This window comes from Ptychodera flava, chromosome 3 (genome assembly GCF_041260155.1).
Source record: "Ptychodera flava strain L36383 chromosome 3, AS_Pfla_20210202, whole genome shotgun sequence".
NCBI lineage: Eukaryota > Metazoa > Hemichordata > Enteropneusta > Ptychoderidae > Ptychodera > Ptychodera flava.
In genome coordinates this window covers 43,575,465-43,596,465 of record NC_091930.1, presented here as the reverse complement: position 1 = coordinate 43,596,465, position 21,001 = coordinate 43,575,465, and the positions used below count along the sequence as shown (strand labels likewise).

General features: G+C 36.8%; 2 protein-coding genes across 2 annotated transcripts in view; one reads left to right on the top strand and one right to left on the bottom strand.

The window, feature by feature from the left end:
• Nucleotides 1–10: 10 nt before the first annotated feature.
• LOC139126783 (uncharacterized) lies at nucleotides 11–7,930 on the top strand. The gene is made up of 5 exons (XM_070692757.1): nucleotides 11–126; nucleotides 419–629; nucleotides 908–1,105; nucleotides 5,426–5,554; nucleotides 6,709–7,930. Exons 2-5 carry the CDS (start codon nucleotides 470–472, stop codon nucleotides 6,762–6,764), a joined length of 543 nt encoding a protein of 180 aa, XP_070548858.1. The 5' UTR covers nucleotides 11–126; nucleotides 419–469; the 3' UTR covers nucleotides 6,765–7,930.
• A 12,791-nt stretch (nucleotides 7,931–20,721) lies between these two features.
• LOC139129327 (uncharacterized) overlaps nucleotides 20,722–21,001 on the bottom strand; it is a 9,439-nt gene continuing 9,159 nt past the window's right edge. The window contains exon 8 of the mRNA XM_070694961.1: nucleotides 20,722–20,735. Within this exon, the coding sequence (XP_070551062.1) occupies nucleotides 20,722–20,735 (14 nt within the window). The remainder of the gene's footprint in view (nucleotides 20,736–21,001) is intronic.

Genomic DNA, 21,001 nt, shown 5'->3' with positions numbered 1-21,001 from the left:
GAGACTATCCTGAAAGCGCCTCACTGCCTCGTGGAGTATACGAACTTCAGATACGTCAGGATAAAGTGTACAGCGAGATATATCTGAGTTTTAAGACCGTGCATCTAACAGATGAAAAAATTGAGGGTAAGTTTTAGCGTGCTTCACCAGTGTAGGGTCTCGTAGTGATCAAGGCAATTCTAGCGTGACGCTATCATTTTATTGCATTTTGTAAATTGCACCGTCATAACGATATGTCCTCATATTGCAGCGATGTAGGTGCTGATATGCTGCGACTCAATCAAAATAACGTGATCCTTTATTTCTGCCTTGAACATTTTATTTCCTAAATTGGACTCTGCGCGTGTGAAAGATTACTTGTGCAGCACTTTTTTGTGGTGACTATTAAATCGCTCGTCTCTATGTGGTTGCCAAGCAGAAGCTGCATGTAACATCGAAGAGTTCACAGCTCGAGACGGATCAGATGTAAATGACGGTGAAGCTGAGGTGGTTGCCAGCGTTGAAGAATGCTGCCGCGTCTGCCAGGCTGATAAAAACTGCAAGTCATACGGCTATGATACCAGACAAGGCAACTGTTTGGTTGAAGGACACGATCCCGTCGCCATCGAATTCCAAGGACTTTCATTCAGGTAACGTATTGGACAGCTACACGATTTGGTGACGACATAAATCTAAGTTCAAACTGAAATCTTATTGCAATCTGCTGTATGGATAAATCCGATGACATGTTGATGGCAAGGCCAGAATACTAGCGAGCTACATATTTTATATCCGTTAATCATTGTCGTAGTGTACGATATTACGTATCCATTGGTTGTATTTTCATATTATTTTACCGTTTATCATTTATTGTTTTTTTTAAACCAACAAACAAAACAAACAACAAACAAAATAACAACATACAAAGGTATCATGACTAACTGTGATAGCATGCGTGAAAAAATCAAGATCAAAAACGATGGCAAGCTCGTCGATGTACTTTGCCGAGGGAATTATGGGAAGGACTACGACATTAATGGAAGGGTGACACTCGAACTGCACGTCAGCGAGGCCAGCCAGACTTACAAGGGGTTTGAGGCGATATACACGCTGTTCCACGTTTCAGGTATGTACCGTATTTGCGGGACGGCACAATTAGTAGATTAATGTATAATGGCAGGTAGGCTTTAAAATATACAACGTCTTCAGAGTCAGATACAGCCTGCCTCTGACTCTGAAAATTGTTGTACATATTACAGGTTCGCGTTTCAATCCCCGTTCTCACATTACTAACGAGGAAAAGGCTTATTATGACTTTGCCAATCTTTTGAGAGCCGCTGAAATTTATCCATGAAATAAATTTCCTGTTTGAAAAATCCTATAGTGAAACGTTTTTACACTTAACCGGGTTTGCAACATATGATGTATTGTTATACAGCCACACTGTAAAGTTAAGTGTTCAAGGTTAGAACACCAATATTAAACGCCTTTTTGTAACACTTTTTGAACGCGTCTAGACGTTCAGAAATTTAACACTACGTGTTCAACCAACGTTCAATTTTTTAACACACGTGTGCAGATTTTGAACACTATGTGTTCATTAGACATTATATTGAACACCATGGTGTTCCATATCTGAACACACGTTGCACATGAAATGTGTTCAAAAAATTGAACGCATTTACGCGTTCAAAGGGCTGTAACAACTTTTGAACCATGGACGCCGTTCAACGATAATTGTGTTAAAGGCTAGAACACATGATGCGCGCTTGTTGAACACCTTAAATTTTCAAACGTTCAAGGTTTATACTTGTTTAAAATGTACAAAAAATCTTCTGAAAAAGCTCAAAATTTGGCTTACTTATTGTGTTGAAAACACGTACATGTATGAAATGCATACTTCATTGTTGTAAGATGGTTTCTTAAAGACATTTCCTCTTGTATAGACAATTGTAAATTTTGAAGAAAAAAAATTTAGGCTGCTCTATTGCACATGGTATATAGTTGTCCACATTAAAGTAAACACAACTTGTCAAGTTGTCAAAGTGTCACAGTAAGGCACAACATGCAGAAAGTGGGGAAATTTGGTCCTTGTTAGGGTAAAACCTATTTCCTTGTCCAACAAAGTCCTTCATAAAAAAAAAGTTTGTTTGTTTGTAATATATTTAAATAAACAATGAAACAAATCGGTGAAATTCCAAAAATCTACTTCTCAGAAATTAAAAACATATACGTAAAGACCTTTCAAATTCTGGTGTACCTTGCTATTAATTTTAGTACAAATGTTTTTACCAAAAATGGTAAAAATCACCCTTAAAATAAAAAAAATGTAGATTTCATCATAACGTATATATATCACATTCTGGTAATCCCTAATGTCTTAAAAATGTCTGAAATGTCTTTAATGTCTTAAAAATAAAAAGTTCCAATTTCTGCATAATTTGAATAATCTGAAAAAGGCTATCAGTAGAGATCTATGACATAAATATCAAAGCTAGCAGTTTGAAGAAGATGTTTAAAGATTTTTTGACCAAAAATGACGAAAATTGCAATGAAATATAAAAAATTGAATATTTCATCACAACTAGCACAAATTTGACTAGGGTCATTCTTACGGACATGTCTACCAAATATTGAAGACGTCAGTAAAAGAGAAGAAGATTTTTGCCAAAAATAGCACAATTAGCCTCAAAAATATAAATTTGCATAGTTCATCATAATTTGAACATATGTGATTAGGGTAATCCCTGGGGACCTGTAATCCACATATTAAAGGATTTGTACAGGCTGTTTGAAGAAAAAACCTTGGGATGTACAAATTTGAGCACAATTCTACACATCCACCTAATTATATATTTAGCTGACGGCAAAGCTAAAAACCCTTTTTTAAGAACAAGAGACATGTTGAGCTACAATACAAAATCCTTTAGGTTTGGTAGCATGCTATGATCAACTAAATGTTATAAGGGCATAAGCTTCCAAAGACGTGAAGTTTCCTTTATCATATGCAAGGGGAATGAAAAATTGAAGCAGAAAGTGACAGAAAATTCAGTAATTCAGAGTGGACATTTTTACTCTGAATTTTTCGTCGCTGTCAGCTTTAGTTTTTCATTTCGCCCTTGCATCTGATAAAGGAGACTACTCTTCTGTGAAAGCCTATTCTCCGGCAACATTTAGGTGATCATAGCATGCTACCAAAGCTTGGATTAATTCAGAACAAAAATACAGAAATTTATCAAAATTCAGTTACTGACCCTTGGAAGTTTTAAATCAACATTAGAGATGAACTGAGGTTCTCAAGCTTGTTTCCAGACAGCTACCTGTACACTCATCTTCTTCATTATCTGTACCACCAGCTTCTGTAACAACTCTTCGATTTTCAGTTAAATTCAACTTTTTACATCCTGAAAATAATGCAACAATAGGTAATATGGCGAAATGAGACTTTAAATGAAAGACAAGGAGCTGATTAGGTTAAGGAAAGGGGAGACTTCATATACAGTGCCTCTTTTTAATAGTCGCGCCAGCGGCTCACTGACTACGCATGCGCTTATTCATAATATACTATGCGAGTAACCGGAAGTGTACCCTTCTTTCATGGGCGCCGCCATGTTTTTTTTTGAGTACTCGTAATATACACAAAACGAAACAAATTACTATTATATAACATGCCTTTTATAAAATATACCTCTTTTATTAGCCAGTAAATGTTATTATGCACCTTGTCGCTGATACAAAATATCGTTAATATAGATAAAGGGAGAAAACTGTCGTGCATATGAACGGGGGCATACGCAAAGAATGCTGGGATTGAATTATAGAAGAGCGCCCCCTGTGTCAATAATTAGATTCAAAAATTGCCAGTTTTATTTTTAGACGGAACGCTATAGTTTTCAGCTTGCAAGTGGAAGGTGGGCAGTGCGGTTACCATTGCAATGATAATGATTGCATAATACGTCCCTTATTTATCGCAATAGGCTGTTATCATTGTAAAAATTGCCAATTTTTGTCCAAAATTTTTACACGCTACAGAAAATCTATACCTGCCCTGCTGCAGGGTTTGACGTCGTGTACGTACGTGAACTGCTTTCATCAGAGGGAAACTGGGCATAGTTGTCATATAAACGTTTATGAAGTAACAATTACAGTTTATCATGAATCAATACAAATAACATTGCCAATCTTTAATAACCCCTGGCGCGACACCAAGGGCTGAGCCCTATATAATATTACTGTTACAAAATATTGGCTTCTTCTTGTCATCAACTGATTAAAATAAAAAAGCCAAACACTCATATGCTGAAACAACATTGAACTCTACATTGTATACTTACAATGTTTAATAATTTTTTTACATACGATTGTGTCTACTAAAAGATATGTGTCAGTTGTGATTACGCAGCGGTACTATGCAAGGCGTATCGATCGCGCTCAGGTCAAGGGTTATCGCTATAGTTGTGTTGCGATGACCCTTGACCCAAGTGAGATCGATCGATAGGCCATGGCCAAAAGTACCACTGCGTATTCACAGCTAGTTGTTTGTGTACAAGCCACTGAAAAAAGGGTTCTGCACGTAGTTAAGCTATTTCAAAGTGCAATACAATTAATTTCGAAGGATAATAATACAGATGCTTCAAAATCTAATACCTTTTACTATTTTGGAGAGAAAACTTACCCTTTCTGGTCTTGCTTCCGCACGATCACGACTTCAGGGTGCGCTTACAAGAAACATGTTGCAACTTCCATTTTGATGCATCATGGGATAGGAAAAAGCACCAAACTTGAACACCAAGTGTTTAGAAATAGAACGCCTCTTGCACGCCGATGTTAAAATTAAAACGTTCATGGTGGTTTTCTGATTTTCTTTTCAAATTTTCAAAATTTCAACACGTAATAAACGTGTAATTATTTTGTATACTTTCTTTTTTAGAAACAACATGCTTTCAGCAATTGTAGACCGGAAATATTTTTCACTTAGTGGGAAATTCGTTACACCAAAATCCGTGTACGTTTGCCGGACAGCGAGGCAGTAGTAAATTTAATATAGCCATTGTAAAGTAAAAAAACAAAAGATTGTTAATTGTTTCACAGCATTGTAAAATTTCTGTGATGCTGAGTTTTTGAACACTTGAAGGAGATGGTTGTTAACACTACGTGTTCAGGTTTAGAACATCATTTTTAATAATATGAACACTAGTGTTAACAATATGAACACCAGCCGTTCAAATTTGAACACCGACACGTACATTTTGAACGCGTAAAGACGCGTCTAGCGTCCGCTATTTTTACAGTGCACCTAGATGATAATGTTGGATATATAGATATATAACAAATATATAACAAATATATCTAATAACAATAACAAATAACAATAACAAATCTCAAAAAAATTATTGAAAATGGTGGAAAGTAAGTCAAATGAACAATTATTTTATTTCCCTATTAGATAACGATGGTAACTGTCAAAACAAGGATGACTTCAGATGCGGAAACGGTCGATGCATACCTGGATATCTTCGAGATAAACAAAGAGATCACTGTGGGAACTCCTCCAACGTCCTAACTGCTTGGAAAGGTGAGTTATAAAAATACAAGAAGTGAGTGTAATGTGAGCGATGCTTTTCGCTATTCTCGTTCTTGTAAATATAAAAATATTGGGCTGCTTCATTTAAGAGATAGTGATTATGTCTTTATACTATAAAATACCTAATGTAGAACATGCGTATTTTTCTTTGCAGTTTTTTTTTTTGGGGGGGGGGGACTGACACAAGAGTAAGAAATGAAGGCAAAAACTAACTTTAAAATGCTACTTTGAAAAGTGTCGCCAATTTTTTATGTTCACTTGCACCGGAGCGCATCGGTATTAGCACCGCGGTGCAAACACCAAAATCCTTAAGCCAAAGCCTTATGTAAATAAACATTGAAAACCGTATGAATAACCGAGACAATTATTTATAAACAACAGATATCTTGTAAACAACCGAAAGGTACACTTCTTTTGGAGGAAATACGGCATATGTGAAATACTATACCCACGACAAAGTTTATTCATAAACCCCAGATAGACTGCTATTTGTGTAAGAGAGAAAGATCAAACGTTTTAAAAGTAGATATTTTTAAACCGCAGTGTTTCCTTTTCTCCCACGGGCTTCAGCTCATATACCTTTTGTTTTAGAGCTTAATATTTTAAACAGCATGCAGCAAACTTTAGATTTGGGCAAGAATTTTAACATTTTAAACACAAATTACCTCATCAGAACCGGGGGGGGGGGGTCTGGCATACTGAACTAGCCTATGAGAAATCAATGACGTCATCTTACATCAGCTCAGGTCACAAAGAAGAAAAAACAGCAAATATAATTCCGTCCAACTTTAGACGTTGGAACACGTCGTACAGAGCATCAATTTTCAATATATGTTTTTGTTGCGACACATTTAAAATTGTAAAATTGACAGAACCCACCAGCGAGAGTGCGCGCGCACCCGACCCTGTCGTGCTGTCGCATATCGGCTTCGGGCGCATCCTGCTGTCCAGAGAGTGAGACGACGGATGCAGAATACACCGCAAACCTTCCTGAAAATATCCCTATTACAGCTCGCTTGCAGTGTCGCGCCGTGGGTTCCCGGTACATTACAAGAAAACAGACAGTTACACAGAACAGTCACATTAAACAGACGGCTTTTTTACAATTCTCTCTCTCTCTCTCTCTCTCTCTCTCTCTCTCTCAGGTTTAACGCTGACAATCGTAATTCCATGGCTGCTATCAATAGTCTCAGCATTGTGAATTATATAAGAATACAAACCAAGAAGCTACAGATAACTGTTTAAGTATTATATACTTCCCAGCGGAAGTTGAAGGATTCCTCTAACGCTGTCTGAAACTGAAGTCTGTCATTTACATTTTCTGTGATCTTTACCACATTTTACCTACATCACTAATCAGGGTTGAATGAAAAATAAACCTCAGTAACTAGCTGTGGTATCGCAGCGGTGCTAGTCGCGGCTATCGAACGCGCTCGGGTCAAGGGTCACCGCCACAGTACTGTGGCGGTGACCCTGTGGCGGTGACCCTTGACCCGAGCGCGTTGGATAGACGCCAACTGTTAAATTAAGAAACTTATACGCATGAAAGCATGGATACATACAGAGATTGTGGGAAACCCTGACTTTGTTATTTGTATTTGTTGTTGTTTAGACCAAACTTTACTGTTGATTATCGTGTTTATCTTGGTTCTGGAAATTTGGCTAAATATTATATAAGTACAACAGTTGATGTTCTGAACACTTACTGCGCATGCTGTACAAACTTTGCTCAACTGAGACTTTTCTAGAGTTTGGACACAGCTGTGAGAATCTATGTGCAGGCGATGGCTGAACTTTATTCGAAAGTACACTTTTAAGGACATTCATCACTGTGCATGTGCTACTATTTATTTTCGCGGACTGTGTTAATATGGATATTTTTGTCACAAAGTTTTGAGAAATAGTTTGTTTCATAATTGAATGTATTCGTGTTACTTTGTTGTGATTTTGGGGTAAATTCTCATTACTACCAGATTTCCCGTCATGCTTTGTGGAACCTGTAATGGCCACGCACATGGATGTGGCGTGCTGCTCTGTACCGTGAGTTAAAACGTAATAAACCAATATTTTTGTTGATCGAGAACTGTGAGTTTCTTGGGGTCATTTTGAATGATCTACACTAACTATTCCCCACACTGAATGGTGGCGACCACGACGGGAGGACGAACGTGAGTACATCATAGCGTTGTACTAGTATATAGCATGGCATCAGCAATCGAATACAAGTGAATGTATTACCAAAATTTTTGCGGGAAAACAGAACTGGCGCAGTTGATACGAGGTTTTACAGTCAATTATTAGGGGTTATTACACGAAGCTTGGTCGATACCGCGTCGTATTGGAGTAATCCAACAGAGTACAAGAAAAAACGAGTTTTTCATATGTAAATGTAAATCTTGCAATGCAATAATAATGCAAATCAATAAACAAGACTACCTTTGGAATCACACTGTATGTACACTAGTTCTTGAATGGTTGTTGTGTTGGTCTAGTTCTGACTTGTCATAAGCTACAGCCCAACATATTATTAATAGAACCCAGGTCACTCACGTAGTCTGACTTCGATCGAGGTACGTGTCGTCAACATTAATAACAAACTTATCTCCCTGCTGTGATAATGTAGTCATACATGTCGGTGAGACCGGCAGGTCACTTGTTTACGCGATGTAGCTTGCAATTCAGTAATTGTTGAATACCCATTCACGTTCTTATCGGAGCTAGTCTGTATATAAGGGTATACGGAGCTATGACGATATTCAAATTCATCGACATGGCAACGCTCAAGGGTGAATAGCCGACGCTCAAAGGTCAAAGTCATGTTCTGTGGACTCAACAACTGGCAACTGACGCTTTATACTTGCCAAATTGTTGCCCTACAGGTAAACCATTGACCAACACCATGAGGGTTTCATTCAAAGAGATGGCAAGGAATCACCAGGAAAAGTCGATAGGCCAAAGGGATTGATATTTGTCTGTAGTGAGTGATGAAAAGATTAAAGTGAAAAAAAATAATAGCAGTGGGTAAACTGAAAAACCACACTGGTGTATTTTGTTGATAAGGACAGGAATATTTTCATAGCAGACTACCTTGCACACTATGTAATCAAATGTAATGAGATAGGGACATTATTTCAAATCAACAACTCAGCCCTACTGTGTGACCATAAATAGCAAATATCAACAGCCAACAGTGTCACGTCAGGGTGTTGAAAAGTGCTATGTTTTGGACAGTAATCTCAAACAATTGAACAGATTTGAAAGTGATTACTTAAAGGGACATATAAGCTGTAACTTGTGGCAAGTTTTTCAGTATTCTGCTTCTGTATATCAACTACCGTGTCTGACCCTAATCCGTCTGTCATGCTGAAATTTCAAGTATTCTTTTTGTCAACACAGCTTGTATGTGTGTAGTGATCATTGTTTATTGTTTACAAATGAATTCTATTCTGGACTTGAATACAATTTTCAACAATAACAATGTAGATTATACTCATATAGGTTGTGTTGATATGCTAAATACTTGGCATTAAATTACAGTTTAGGGATTCAATGCAGAAAGTGTAGGTAAACCACAAAACAAAAGTTCTGATAAAATAGCCAAAAGATACAGCTTATGGAAATTTAATGCGACGATTTAGAGTTACAGTTGACGATGCAGACAATATTCATGTGGCAGATGAGGGGAAGATAGTGTAATTTGATAGACAAGGTGAATACAAGGAAACTGTAACTGTAGATGTAGACCCTCGGTACATTGCAGTTTTTACAGACGGTAATAGAATAGTTTATTCAGAAGAGACAGAAACAATTCAGACATTTATTTTATGGGTGTAATTATGTACAACAAATATGGAACTGTATCTTTGTCCGATGTAAGGTGCAATTTACAGAGACTAAAATCATCTTGGGGATTAAAAACTCTTAGGAAACCTTGCAGGGTTGGAATATGATCTGTCTTTTGACAAAGACATATATTTACTACTATGGATTGCCGAAAAAACTTCAAACTTATGTGGATTTAATTGAAGACATGAAATACTATAACTGCAATTCAAATGTTGCAAAGTCTAAGAAAGCCATTGAAATTTTATATAGATTCTTATAACGTAATTTGTAAGAAATCTGTAAATTTGTTTTCCTCGTCGGTTTTTAAGTTTCTTTTCCTTTTTTGTCTTTCAATGAATGAAAAAGTTTTAAAAAAGAATAGTTTATTCAGATTACCGTGATTCCACTGCAAAGGTCATTTACAAGTAAGAAATCTGAGAATACAGTAAATGCAAATATTGCAGCAAATACAACTGTGCAACCTACAAACACATCATCACTTAAATTGACACAATTTTCTTCATTTTCTCATCAAAGCTCAATATTTGTCAGCCAAGTTTGGGTTAGAATTTCTCGTTATTATGTCAGGAAATGACTCCAAGAGGCATTGAAGCGCTCAGATGAAATTTTGTATTATTTCCAGAGTGAATTTTATGTAAAATTTGAAGAAATTGTTATCAAGTGGACCACTTAGTTTTAGTACCATTGTTTGAACCTGAACAGTGTCAATAATTTCATTTTCTCAGATACTGTTCCTCATTTCCTGGTCATGTTGGGTTGAAATTTCTAATCTTGATGTAAGGACTCGATAATGTTAAAATTAAAATCATGCCCATGCTTGAAATGTATTATTTTCAAAGTCAATATTTTTGGAAACTGTTGAGAAATTGTATTATGGTTTGATGTGGAGCATAGAAACATATCGACAGACGAACATATAGACAAGTAGTGGCTGATCATTTCAAGGAAGTAAAATATACTGCCTCGCTCTCTTTTCTATATCATAATGTGAAAAAAGAAATAAACTTTCACACTTTCTCCACTTCTAAGTTCAAGGAGTATATATGATTCTAAGTTCAAGAAGTAGGATTTTCACAGGATGTAATTTAATGATTCTCCCTCATTCTTGTCGTTGTAGAAAGGCGGAATCTTTGAAACCTCCAATATAAATTATATACTTACCTTTTAATGAAGTAACTCTCAAAAGCCTTAAATATTTCCTCATTATATACAACCTGCAGATGTAATGGTAATTCCACCATGGCGGCTTCTCTTTCCATTTCCTCGGTTACAAGGAGAGGTTCTACGCTACTAGCAAGCCTCCAATTCTTACAGCTAGACTTAAAAGTATAGAGATTAATAAAGCTAAGAAAGTTGCAGACAAGCGAAGAGACCTTCGCTGATATTTCTCACGTCATGCACACCATGCCCTTCCTGCATGACTCGTTTTTTTCTTCAATAATTGGTGCTTTTCTTCCACCACTTGAGGTGCCTTTTGTAAACTTGTTGACATCTTTCCAAGCAACCTTACGTCCATTGTACATTTTGCTACGGCATTAATGGCAGCTATACTATCTGGTTTCTCCCTTGACAGACGGTTGAACTGATTTTCTAAATCTTCAAGATATGATTTCCATGGTCTTTCGTCAAAATTTATTCTTACACCAAGATATAAATAATAAAGAGTAAATTCATTGTAATCTTAAATGTGAAAAATTATCATTGTCTACAATTTTTACGATTAAATGTTGTATTTTGTAAGTTTGTTGTTTGTAAATGAACTAAAAATCTTTTTAATATATAACGTTGGATGGCGTCGTTTGTTTCAAAAAAAACCAGCATCTACTATAGCTGTGTTCCATGTCCTGACTGTAAAGATAAGTCAATTATTGCTCACGTGTTCACACACGTGGGCATATGTCGCAGCGATGTCTGTCTGTCTGTCTGTCTGTGTGTCTGTCTGTCTGTCTGTTGGTCCATTTTCTCAAAAACGGCTGAACGTATTTCAGTCAAATTTGGTAGACATCTTCAGAATTCAAATGGCTAGAACTGAAAGGTTTTGGAGGGCGTGGCTTGCATATTAATGAAGTTATCACAGTTTTAATTTTTCTGATACATGGTAGTCTATGGGAAGCCGGTATCTGTGGTTTGAGGGCGCTATCCCCACGTTACACTCTGGCTAGACGATGCTGAAATTAGACTCGGTTTCGGATTCGGTTTCGGATTCGGTTTCGGATTCTAGAGACTGAAAGAAATTTTATATTTTCAGCCAATTGTTACACTGTGGAATACTGGATTTTCCTTACTTTCCCTGGACCCTTTTTTCAGCTAAAATAATATCTAATCACACTAAACAAAGTGAAAATAAGTATATAGGGATAACTTAGCAATACAAATTTTTTGACAAAATGTCATGTGATCTCGATGACCTTTGACCTTAAATATGAGTATATGTCCATAACTCAGTAACCACAAGTGCTACACCCTTCATATTTGGTATGATGGGAGACCTTATGACATCACATCCTGTACCTTATTAATTATGTGCATATCTAATTGTGAGCCAGCAAATGGAGCTAGAGGTCTGATTTTTGGTATATAGGTATAACTTAGCAATACTATTTTTTTGACAAAATGTCATGTGACCCCAATGACCTTTGACCTCAATATACATATATGGCCATAACTAAGTAACCCCAAGTGCTACACCCTTCATATTTGGTATGATGGGAGACCTTATGACACCACATCCTGTACCTCATTAATTATGCGCATATCTAATTCTGAGCCAGCCAATAGAGCTAGAGGTCTGATTTTGGTATATAGGGATAACTTAGCAATACAATTGTTTTGACACAATGTCACGTGACCTCGGTGACCTTTGACCTCAAATATACATATTTGTCCATAACTCAGTAACCACAAGTGCTACAGCCTTCATGTATGGTATGATGGACAGCTTATGACGCCACATATTGCACCTCATTAATTATGCGCATATCTAATTTTGAGCGCGCCAATAGAGCTAGAGGTCTGATTTTTGGTATATAGGGATAACTTAGCAATACAATTTTTTTGACAAAATGTCACGTGACCTCGGTGACCTTTGACCTCCAATATACATATTTGTCCATAACTCAGTAACCACAAGTGCTACAGCCTTCATGTATGGTATGATGGGACAGCTTATGACGCCACATATTGTACCTCATTAATTATGCGCATATCTAATTCTGAGCGCGCCAATAGAGCTAGAGGTCTGATTTTTGGTATATAGGGATAACTTAGCAATACAATTTTTTTGACAAAATGTCACGTGACCTCGGTGACCTTTGACCTCCAATATACATATTTTTCCATAACTCGGTAACCACAAGTGCTACACCCTTCATGTTTGGTATGATGGGACACGTTATGACGCCACATACTGTACCTCAATAATTATGCGCATATCTCATTCTGAGCGAGCCAATAGAGCTGGATGTCTGATTTTTGGTATATAGGGATAACTATAGGAGAGAAATTTTTTGACCAAATGTCATGTGACCTCGATGACCTTTTACCTAAAATATATGTTTATGTCAATAAATAAGTAACCACAAGTGCTATGTCCTTTGTATTTAGTAGGATGGGAGACCTTATGACAACACACGCTTTACCTCATTAATTATGTACACATCTAATTCTGGGCAAGCGAATAGAGCTAGAGATCTGATTTTTTGGCATATAGGGATTAATTAGGAATATAATTTTTTTTTGAAAATGTCATGTGACCTTGATGACCTTTGACCTTGATTATACATATATATGCATATTTCAGTAACCACAAGTTCTATACCCTCCAATTTGATAGGATATTAGACCTTAAGATGTCACATCTTGTACCTCATTTATAATGCGCATATGTATTTCTTGGCTGGCCAATACTGCTAGAGGTCTGATCTTTTTTCCCGATTTAGAACCGTCACTTAGACATGCCTCATGTGTTTCAAATTGGGAACAACGACCTAGACCTATGTGCCCATAGATCTCAACATATACACTCCAATGATACTTCTTAATGACCACATTTTCCTGCCCCATCAAGACTAGTACTCCTATTACAAGTGGGACTATGTCATTGTAAATGACTTGTTGAGTTAATGGTTGTATCACAGTATTCGATATATCTAATTCTGTATTTTTTCCATTTTATATTCTGAATAATTACATTAAACATATTTCACTGTCTCCAGTACATTTCATTTAAGTATTTTCACTTCATGCACTTTATCCCTTTCACACATGTTCAAATATCTGACCAGAGAACAAACACTAAATAGTCCAGGATGGGAGCTACAGTGTCATTGACGCTATTTTTACTTCAGCCAATTCCTAATTTGCATATTAAATGAATTTTCATACTTAGGGATATTCATCTGAATTGACTTGATCAAAATTGATGTAACTTGCTATGTACATTTCAGACACTGTAATACAATATTATTGAAAGTCATTAATCATTTTCTCTTCAGCAAATTCCTAATTTGCATGTTTAATGAACTTTCCTAATTAGAGATATATATCTGAATTGACTTGACCAAAGTTGACAAAACTTGCTACATATATTGCAGATACCATGATACAACATTATTGACAATCATTAAGCATTTTACTTAAGTCAATTCCTAATTTACATATTTAATGAACTTTGCTTATTAGGGATATATACTGGGATTTACTTGATCAAAGTTGGCAAAACGTGACAACATTGATGATTATACCTGGTTAAAACAATATCGAAAGTCATTTCACATTTTCATGTCAGCTAATTTACAATTTGCATATCTAATGAGCTTTCACAGCTCGGCATATATGGCTTGAAGGACTTGTCCAACGGTAATTACACTTGCTATATAAATGACAGCAGTCAAAGAACTTTAATATTTTTATTTCAGCTAATTACATATTTGTATACTTCATGACCTTTGAGAATTAATCAGCGGTGATTATTGTTCATTATGTTGATCATAATACTTTCAATGAAGTTGCAAACATGTGGCAAAGGTTCAAATTTACACATAACTGTATGAAACACATGAGCATTTTCAGTTCATATCTGGTTACATATGTGCCACAGATTACTTGTATCGAAGCGCGCGCGTACTACCGGTATTTGCACTGCAGTGCAATACCAAAAACATTATGCCATACCTTTATTTGCTCACGTGTTCACACACGTGGGCATATGTCGCAGCGATGTCTGTCTGTCTGTCTGTCTGTGTGTCTGTCTGTCTGTCTGTCTGTTGGTCCATTTTCTCAAAAACGGCTGAACGTATTTCAGTCAAATTTGGTAGACATCTTCAGAATTCAAATGGCTAGAACTGAAAAGGTTTTGGTGGGCGTGGCTTGCATATTAATGAAGTTATCACAGTTTTAATTTTTCTGATACATGGTAGTCTATGGGAAGCCGGTATCTGTGGTTTGAGGGCGCTATCCCCACGTTACACTCTGGCTAGACGATGCTGAAATTAGACTCGGTTTCGGATTCGGATTCGGTTTCGGATTCTAGAGACTGAAAGAAATTTTATATTTTCAGCCAATTGTTACACTGTGGAATACTGGATTTTCCTTACTTTCCCTGGACCCTTTTTTCAGCTAAAATAATATCTAATCACACTAAACAAAGTGAAAATAAGTATATAGGGATAACTTAGCAATACAAATTTTTTGACAAAATGTCATGTGATCTCGATGACCTTTGACCTTAAATATGAGTATATGTCCATAACTCAGTAACCACAAGTGCTACACCCTTCATATTTGGTATGATGGGAGACCTTATGACATCACATCCTGTACCTTATTAATTATGTGCATATCTAATTCTGAGCCATCAAATAGAGCTAGAGGTCTGATTTTTGGTATATAGGTATAACTTAGCAATACAATTTTTTTGACAAAATGTCATGTGACCCCAATGACCTTTGACCTCAAATATACATATATGGCCATAACTAAGTAACCCCAAGTGCTACACCCTTCATATTTGGTATGATGGGAGACCTTATGACACCACATCCTGTACCTCATTAATTATGCGCATATCTAATTCTGAGCCAGCCAATAGAGCTAGAGGTCTGATTTTTGGTATATAGGGATAACTTAGCAATACAATTGTTTTGACAAAATGTCACGTGACCTCGGTGACCTTTGACCTCAAATATACATATTTGTCCATAACTCAGTAACCACAAGTGCTACAGCCTTCATGTATGGTATGATGGGACAGCTTATGACGCCACATATTGCACCTCATTAATTATGCGCATATCTAATTTTGAGCGCGCCAATAGAGCTAGAGGTCTGATTTTTGGTATATAGGGATAACTTAGCAATACAATTTTTTTGACAAATGTCACGTGACCTCGGTGACCTTTGACCTCAAATATACATATTTGTCCATAACTCAGTAACCACAAGTGCTACAGCCTTCATGTATGGTATGCTGAAACACCTTATGACGCCACATATTGCACCTCATTAATTATGCGCATATCTAATTTTGATCGAGCCAATAGAGCTAGAGGTCTGATTTTTGGTAAATAGGGATACTTAGCAATACAATTTTTGACAAAATGTCACGTGACCTCGGTGACCTTTGACCTCCAATATACATATTTTTCCATAACTCGGTAACCACAAGTGCTACACCCTTCATGTTTGGTATGATGGGACACGTTATGATGCCACATACTGTACCTCAATAATTATGCGCATATCTCATTCTGAGCGAGCCAATAGAGCTGGATGTCTGATTTTTGGTATATAGGGATAACTATAGGAGAGAAATTTTTTGACCAAATGTCATGTGACCTCGATGACCTTTTACCTAAAATATATGTTTATGTCAATAAATAAGTAACCACAAGTGCTATGTCCTTTGTATTTAGTAGGATGGGAGACCTTATGACAACACACGCTTTACCTCATTAATTATGTACACATCTAATTCTGGGCAAGCGAATAGAGCTAGAGATCTGATTTTTTGGCATATAGGGATTAATTAGGAATATAATTTTTTTTTGAAAATGTCATGTGACCTTGATGACCTTTGACCTTGATTATACATATATATGCATATTTCAGTAACCACAAGTTCTATACCCTCCAATTTTGATAGGATATTAGACCTTAAGATGTCACATCTTGTACCTCATTTATAATGCGCATATGTATTCTTGGCTGGCCAATACTGCTAGAGGTCTGATCTTTTTTCCCGATTTAGAACCGTAACTTAGACATGCCTCATGTGTTTCAAATTGGAACAACGACATAGACCTATGTGCCCATAGATCTCAACATATACACTCCAATGATACTTCTTAATGACCACATTTTCCTGCCCCATCAAGACTAGTACTCCTATTACAAGTGGGGACTATGTCATTGTAAATGACTTGTTGAGTTAATGGTTGTATCACAGTATTCGATATATCTAATTCTGTATTTTTTCCATTTTATATTCTGAATAATTACATTAAACATATTTCACTGTCTCCAGTACATTTCATTTAAGTATTTTCACTTCATGCACTTTATCCCTTTCACACATGTTCAAATATCTGACCAGAGAACAAACACTAAATAGTCCAGGATGGGAGCTACAGTGTCATTGACGCTATTTTTACTTCAGCCAATTCCTAATTTGCATATTAAATGAATTTTCATACTTAGGGATATTCATCTGAATTGACTTGATCAAAATTGATGTAACTTGCTATGTACATTTCAGACACTGTAATACAATATTATTGAAAGTCATTAATCATTTTCTCTTCAGCAAATTCCTAATTTGCATGTTTAATGAACTTTCCTAATTAGAGATATATATCTGAATTGACTTGACCAAAGTTGACAAAACTTGCTACATATATTGCAGATACCATGATACAACATTATTGACAATCATTAAGCATTTTTACTTAAGTCAATTCCTAATTTACATATTTAATGAACTTTGCTTATTAGGGATATATACTGGGATTTACTTGATCAAAGTTGGCAAACGTGACAACATTGATGATTATACCTGGTTAAAACAATATCGAAAGTCATTTCACATTTCATGTCAGCTAATTTACAATTTGCATATCTAATGAGCTTTCACAGCTCGGCATATATGGCTTGAAGGACTTGTCCAACGGTAATTACACTTGCTATATAAATGACAGCAGTCAAAGAACTTTAATATTTTTATTTCAGCTAATTACATATTTGTATACTTCATGACCTTTGAGAATTAATCAGCGGTGATTATTGTTCATTATGTTGATCATAATACTTCAATGAAGTTGCAAACATGTGGCAAAGGTTCAAATTTACACATAACTGTATGAAACACGTGAGCATTTTCAGTTCAATCTGGTGTTAAGGAGTATTTACCAATTTTGACCCGGAACTATTTTTGTTTGTAAACACAAAAATGCCGTCTACAAGATTTTTCATTTCACTTTTGTTCGATGCTCGTTATAGTAAATTGCATGACATTACAGATTAAAAACTACGACAAAGAAAATTGCATGTACTTATTATAGTGTGAGGATGATTTTTAGTATCCGGAAGAGCAGTTTGTTTGTCAGCGAAGCAAAAACATTGACAACGGGCGACGTCCGTTTCTAGCTCCATGAATGCACGGTGGCCGCCGTACCCCCCGTACCACGGCGACCATCATACATCGAAACACACGTAACTGCGGGCGCAGCGGAGCCAATTAAATAGTTAACATTTTCAGAGTCGTTTTTGCCTGTAGTTTTCTCACGGCGCGATATTCCTGTTTACAATAGAATGTCACTTTTGCATGCAGTTTATTCTGTGCTTGTGTGTCCTGCTACGTGCTACTGATAACAGTGAGCGCTTGTGTGCCACGGTAAATGCACTGAAATTTGATCGTTCGACAAGTTACATTTGCCGTATTTTACTCTTAAATTTCCCGTAAAATCTTCAAACTGTTATTTGTATCCATCATTTAGAAGAATTTCGAGCTCAACATGTAAAAAAATCAAAAGCGTTCGCTTCCATGTTCAAAGTTCTCTTCGTTTGACTATCTATGGCATGTTGCTACGTAATGTACGTGTGAGCGATCGCGATTGCAAGCAGACTTCGAAGTTCGAGCCTTCGACGTTCCTCTTACGTCATCCTTGATAAACAAGTAACAATAGTTTAGCCAATCAAAATAGAGGGTGTGGTGGCGTTGACCAATGAAAAGTGAAAGCTGATTCAACGCCTCATTGCAGTGATGTCAATGTTATATAACTCCGCAGGGTCGCCCTGAAGCTTTGACAGACAAGTAGTACGCTTGACTAATCGTCGATTCTCTCGATAAATGATGCAAATAAAAGACAGAACATATGTAATAATCACAGAACCCCATGGCCTGTGAGTGCAAGCGCGCCGTTCTAGCGGTATTTACACTCGTGCCGCGGTGTATTCGGCTGTGCCGCCGAATACACCGCAGCACTCGTGCAAATACCGCTAGAACGGCGCGCTGACCGGCCATGGTGTTCTGTCATAATATGGAGACGACCTTACATCCATAACTCTATCTAACCGTTGGTTTTCCACTTTACAATACAACTGTGTGTATACGTTTTGAACATAGAATCGACTAGGTAGCCGAGCTGAGGATTGTTATCTCTGAATCAAGGATATCCCATTAGCATAAATTGCTCCAAACCCGAGAGAGCCGTACTGTAAATGATTCTATGCAATCACACAAGATGGCACTGGGTATGCCTCTCTCCTAAATAGCTTTGTTTCATCGCTTATAACTCCAGGCTTCTTTATTGTAAACCACTAACGAAAGTGCGATTGTAGTCAGTGATGTGATATCCATGTTTATGATTTGAAATGTCAATGTAATGTGTTTGAGTCATGTGCTCAGTCAGTGACGTAGCTTAATTTTGCTATAATACTGACGTATTGCAGAAGTAGCATGACGAAGCGCTGCCTCTTGAGTAAGGCAGCCTGTTTAGCCTGGCTGTGTATGAGGCCAGCGCTGTTGTGAAGAGCGCCATGAGGTCTGCAGATTTTGTTTAATTAAAATTTTCAGATATATGGAAGGTGGAAGATCAATGCACTGACCATTACCATACAAGGTGATTATTGAACAGCAAGTATTGCCTGACATGTAAATGATTTGGTCAGCTAGACAAGGCAGACCACTGCTATACTTTAGTAAGACTGTTCGTGACATTACTTGGACCCCAGATATGTGACGTCCGCTGAATAATTTTTCATGCCCTGGATGTATATGTAGTAAAGTAAAAAGAGCGTTCCAAGCGACCAGATCGTATGACAACCAATGAAAATACTACTTGTCAAGATCATCTTCATTACCGTTTTATCAATAAATATAGCTTGATTACGAAGCTAACAATCTTCAAATCACCACACGTGGTCATCCACAAATGTAGATTGTGTGAAGTAAAGCCATGGTTTTAGAATAATTTTTAAAAGTCAATTTAACAGCGTACGGGAAATACCCACATAATCTGTAAGGTTTGAGTAGTACACACCTTGTGCCGTTTAAGTCTATTCCAGGGTAATGTCCTTTAGGTGCCAGGAAACTATTGTCCAATAGCTGTCGCTCCTCGTTGTTTACCCAGCCGGAACCATAGTTCAGTTGTTCTATAACTGCGACTATTCCCGATAAAAGTTACATTACTTGACCGCTGCCATTGGGATGAACAATGTTGCCTATTTTAAGGTCATCTCTCCAACCAGATCTTGTAATGTTTTTACTTTTTATACCTGATTTGTTTATACTTTATACGTCTTTTATTTATATCTCTTGATAAGTTTCGAAATCATCAATCTTCAAATCACCAAAATCATAAGTTCAAGCAAGGCCATATTTTTGAACACGTAAACAAAATACCGTAAATACCCGGCATTCAAACCATTCCCATCAGACAATCGCCCATGGGCCCATTGTTTAGAAATTGCCTACATGTTGTCCGCATGTTGTCCCACATGTTGTCCACACCTGACACCCTATGTACATTGTGTCGCAATCATTGTATCTACCTGCCCTGCCAGGGTCTGTATAAAACAAACACCTTGAAATGCAAAGAGTCATTTGTTAACTGCAAACGTCTGAAGGCAGCTAGATTGACGAAGACGGAATGCATGGCTTTAACTCTGGCAAGTGATTTTGACTATCTGTTTCATCTTTATTTCCTATATATCTGATTTACTGAGTAATCGTTCAAATTAGTGGCTAAACATTTTACCTGATAATGTCGCACTTTATATATCACGGTGAATTTACGAAGTATGTCGAAATAAGATTTTTACGAGTATAAACCTAAAAAGAAAAAAAATTGAAAGTTTCTAAGAGTGGCAGAAGAATTTATGTCATTTTGTATCCATATTGCTATTGAATAACATTTTTGGCCGAATAAGTTACAAAACTGTATGGCAAGTTTAAATCTTTTGAACATTGCATTGAAGTAGTTGGCACCTCAAAATTCAACGACTTAAATTTTCGCCAAAAACTTTCCTTACGGAGATTTTAACCATTTACTTTGCCATAAAGAATAGGGTGGCACTGTGCAAAATTTGGTACTAGAG

Bases quoted from the DNA above. Each gene is read 5' to 3' on its own strand.
- LOC139126783 (XM_070692757.1), top strand. From the start codon at position 470: ATGACGGTGAAGCTGAGGTGGTTGCCAGCGTTGAAGAATGCTGCCGCG. The intron at 1,106-5,425 runs GTATGTACCGTA...TTTCCCTATTAG, and splicing joins CACGCTGTTCCACGTTTCAG to ATAACGATGGTAACTGTCAA. The intron at 5,555-6,708 runs GTGAGTTATAAA...TCTCTCTCTCAG, and splicing joins CGTCCTAACTGCTTGGAAAG to GTTTAACGCTGACAATCGTA.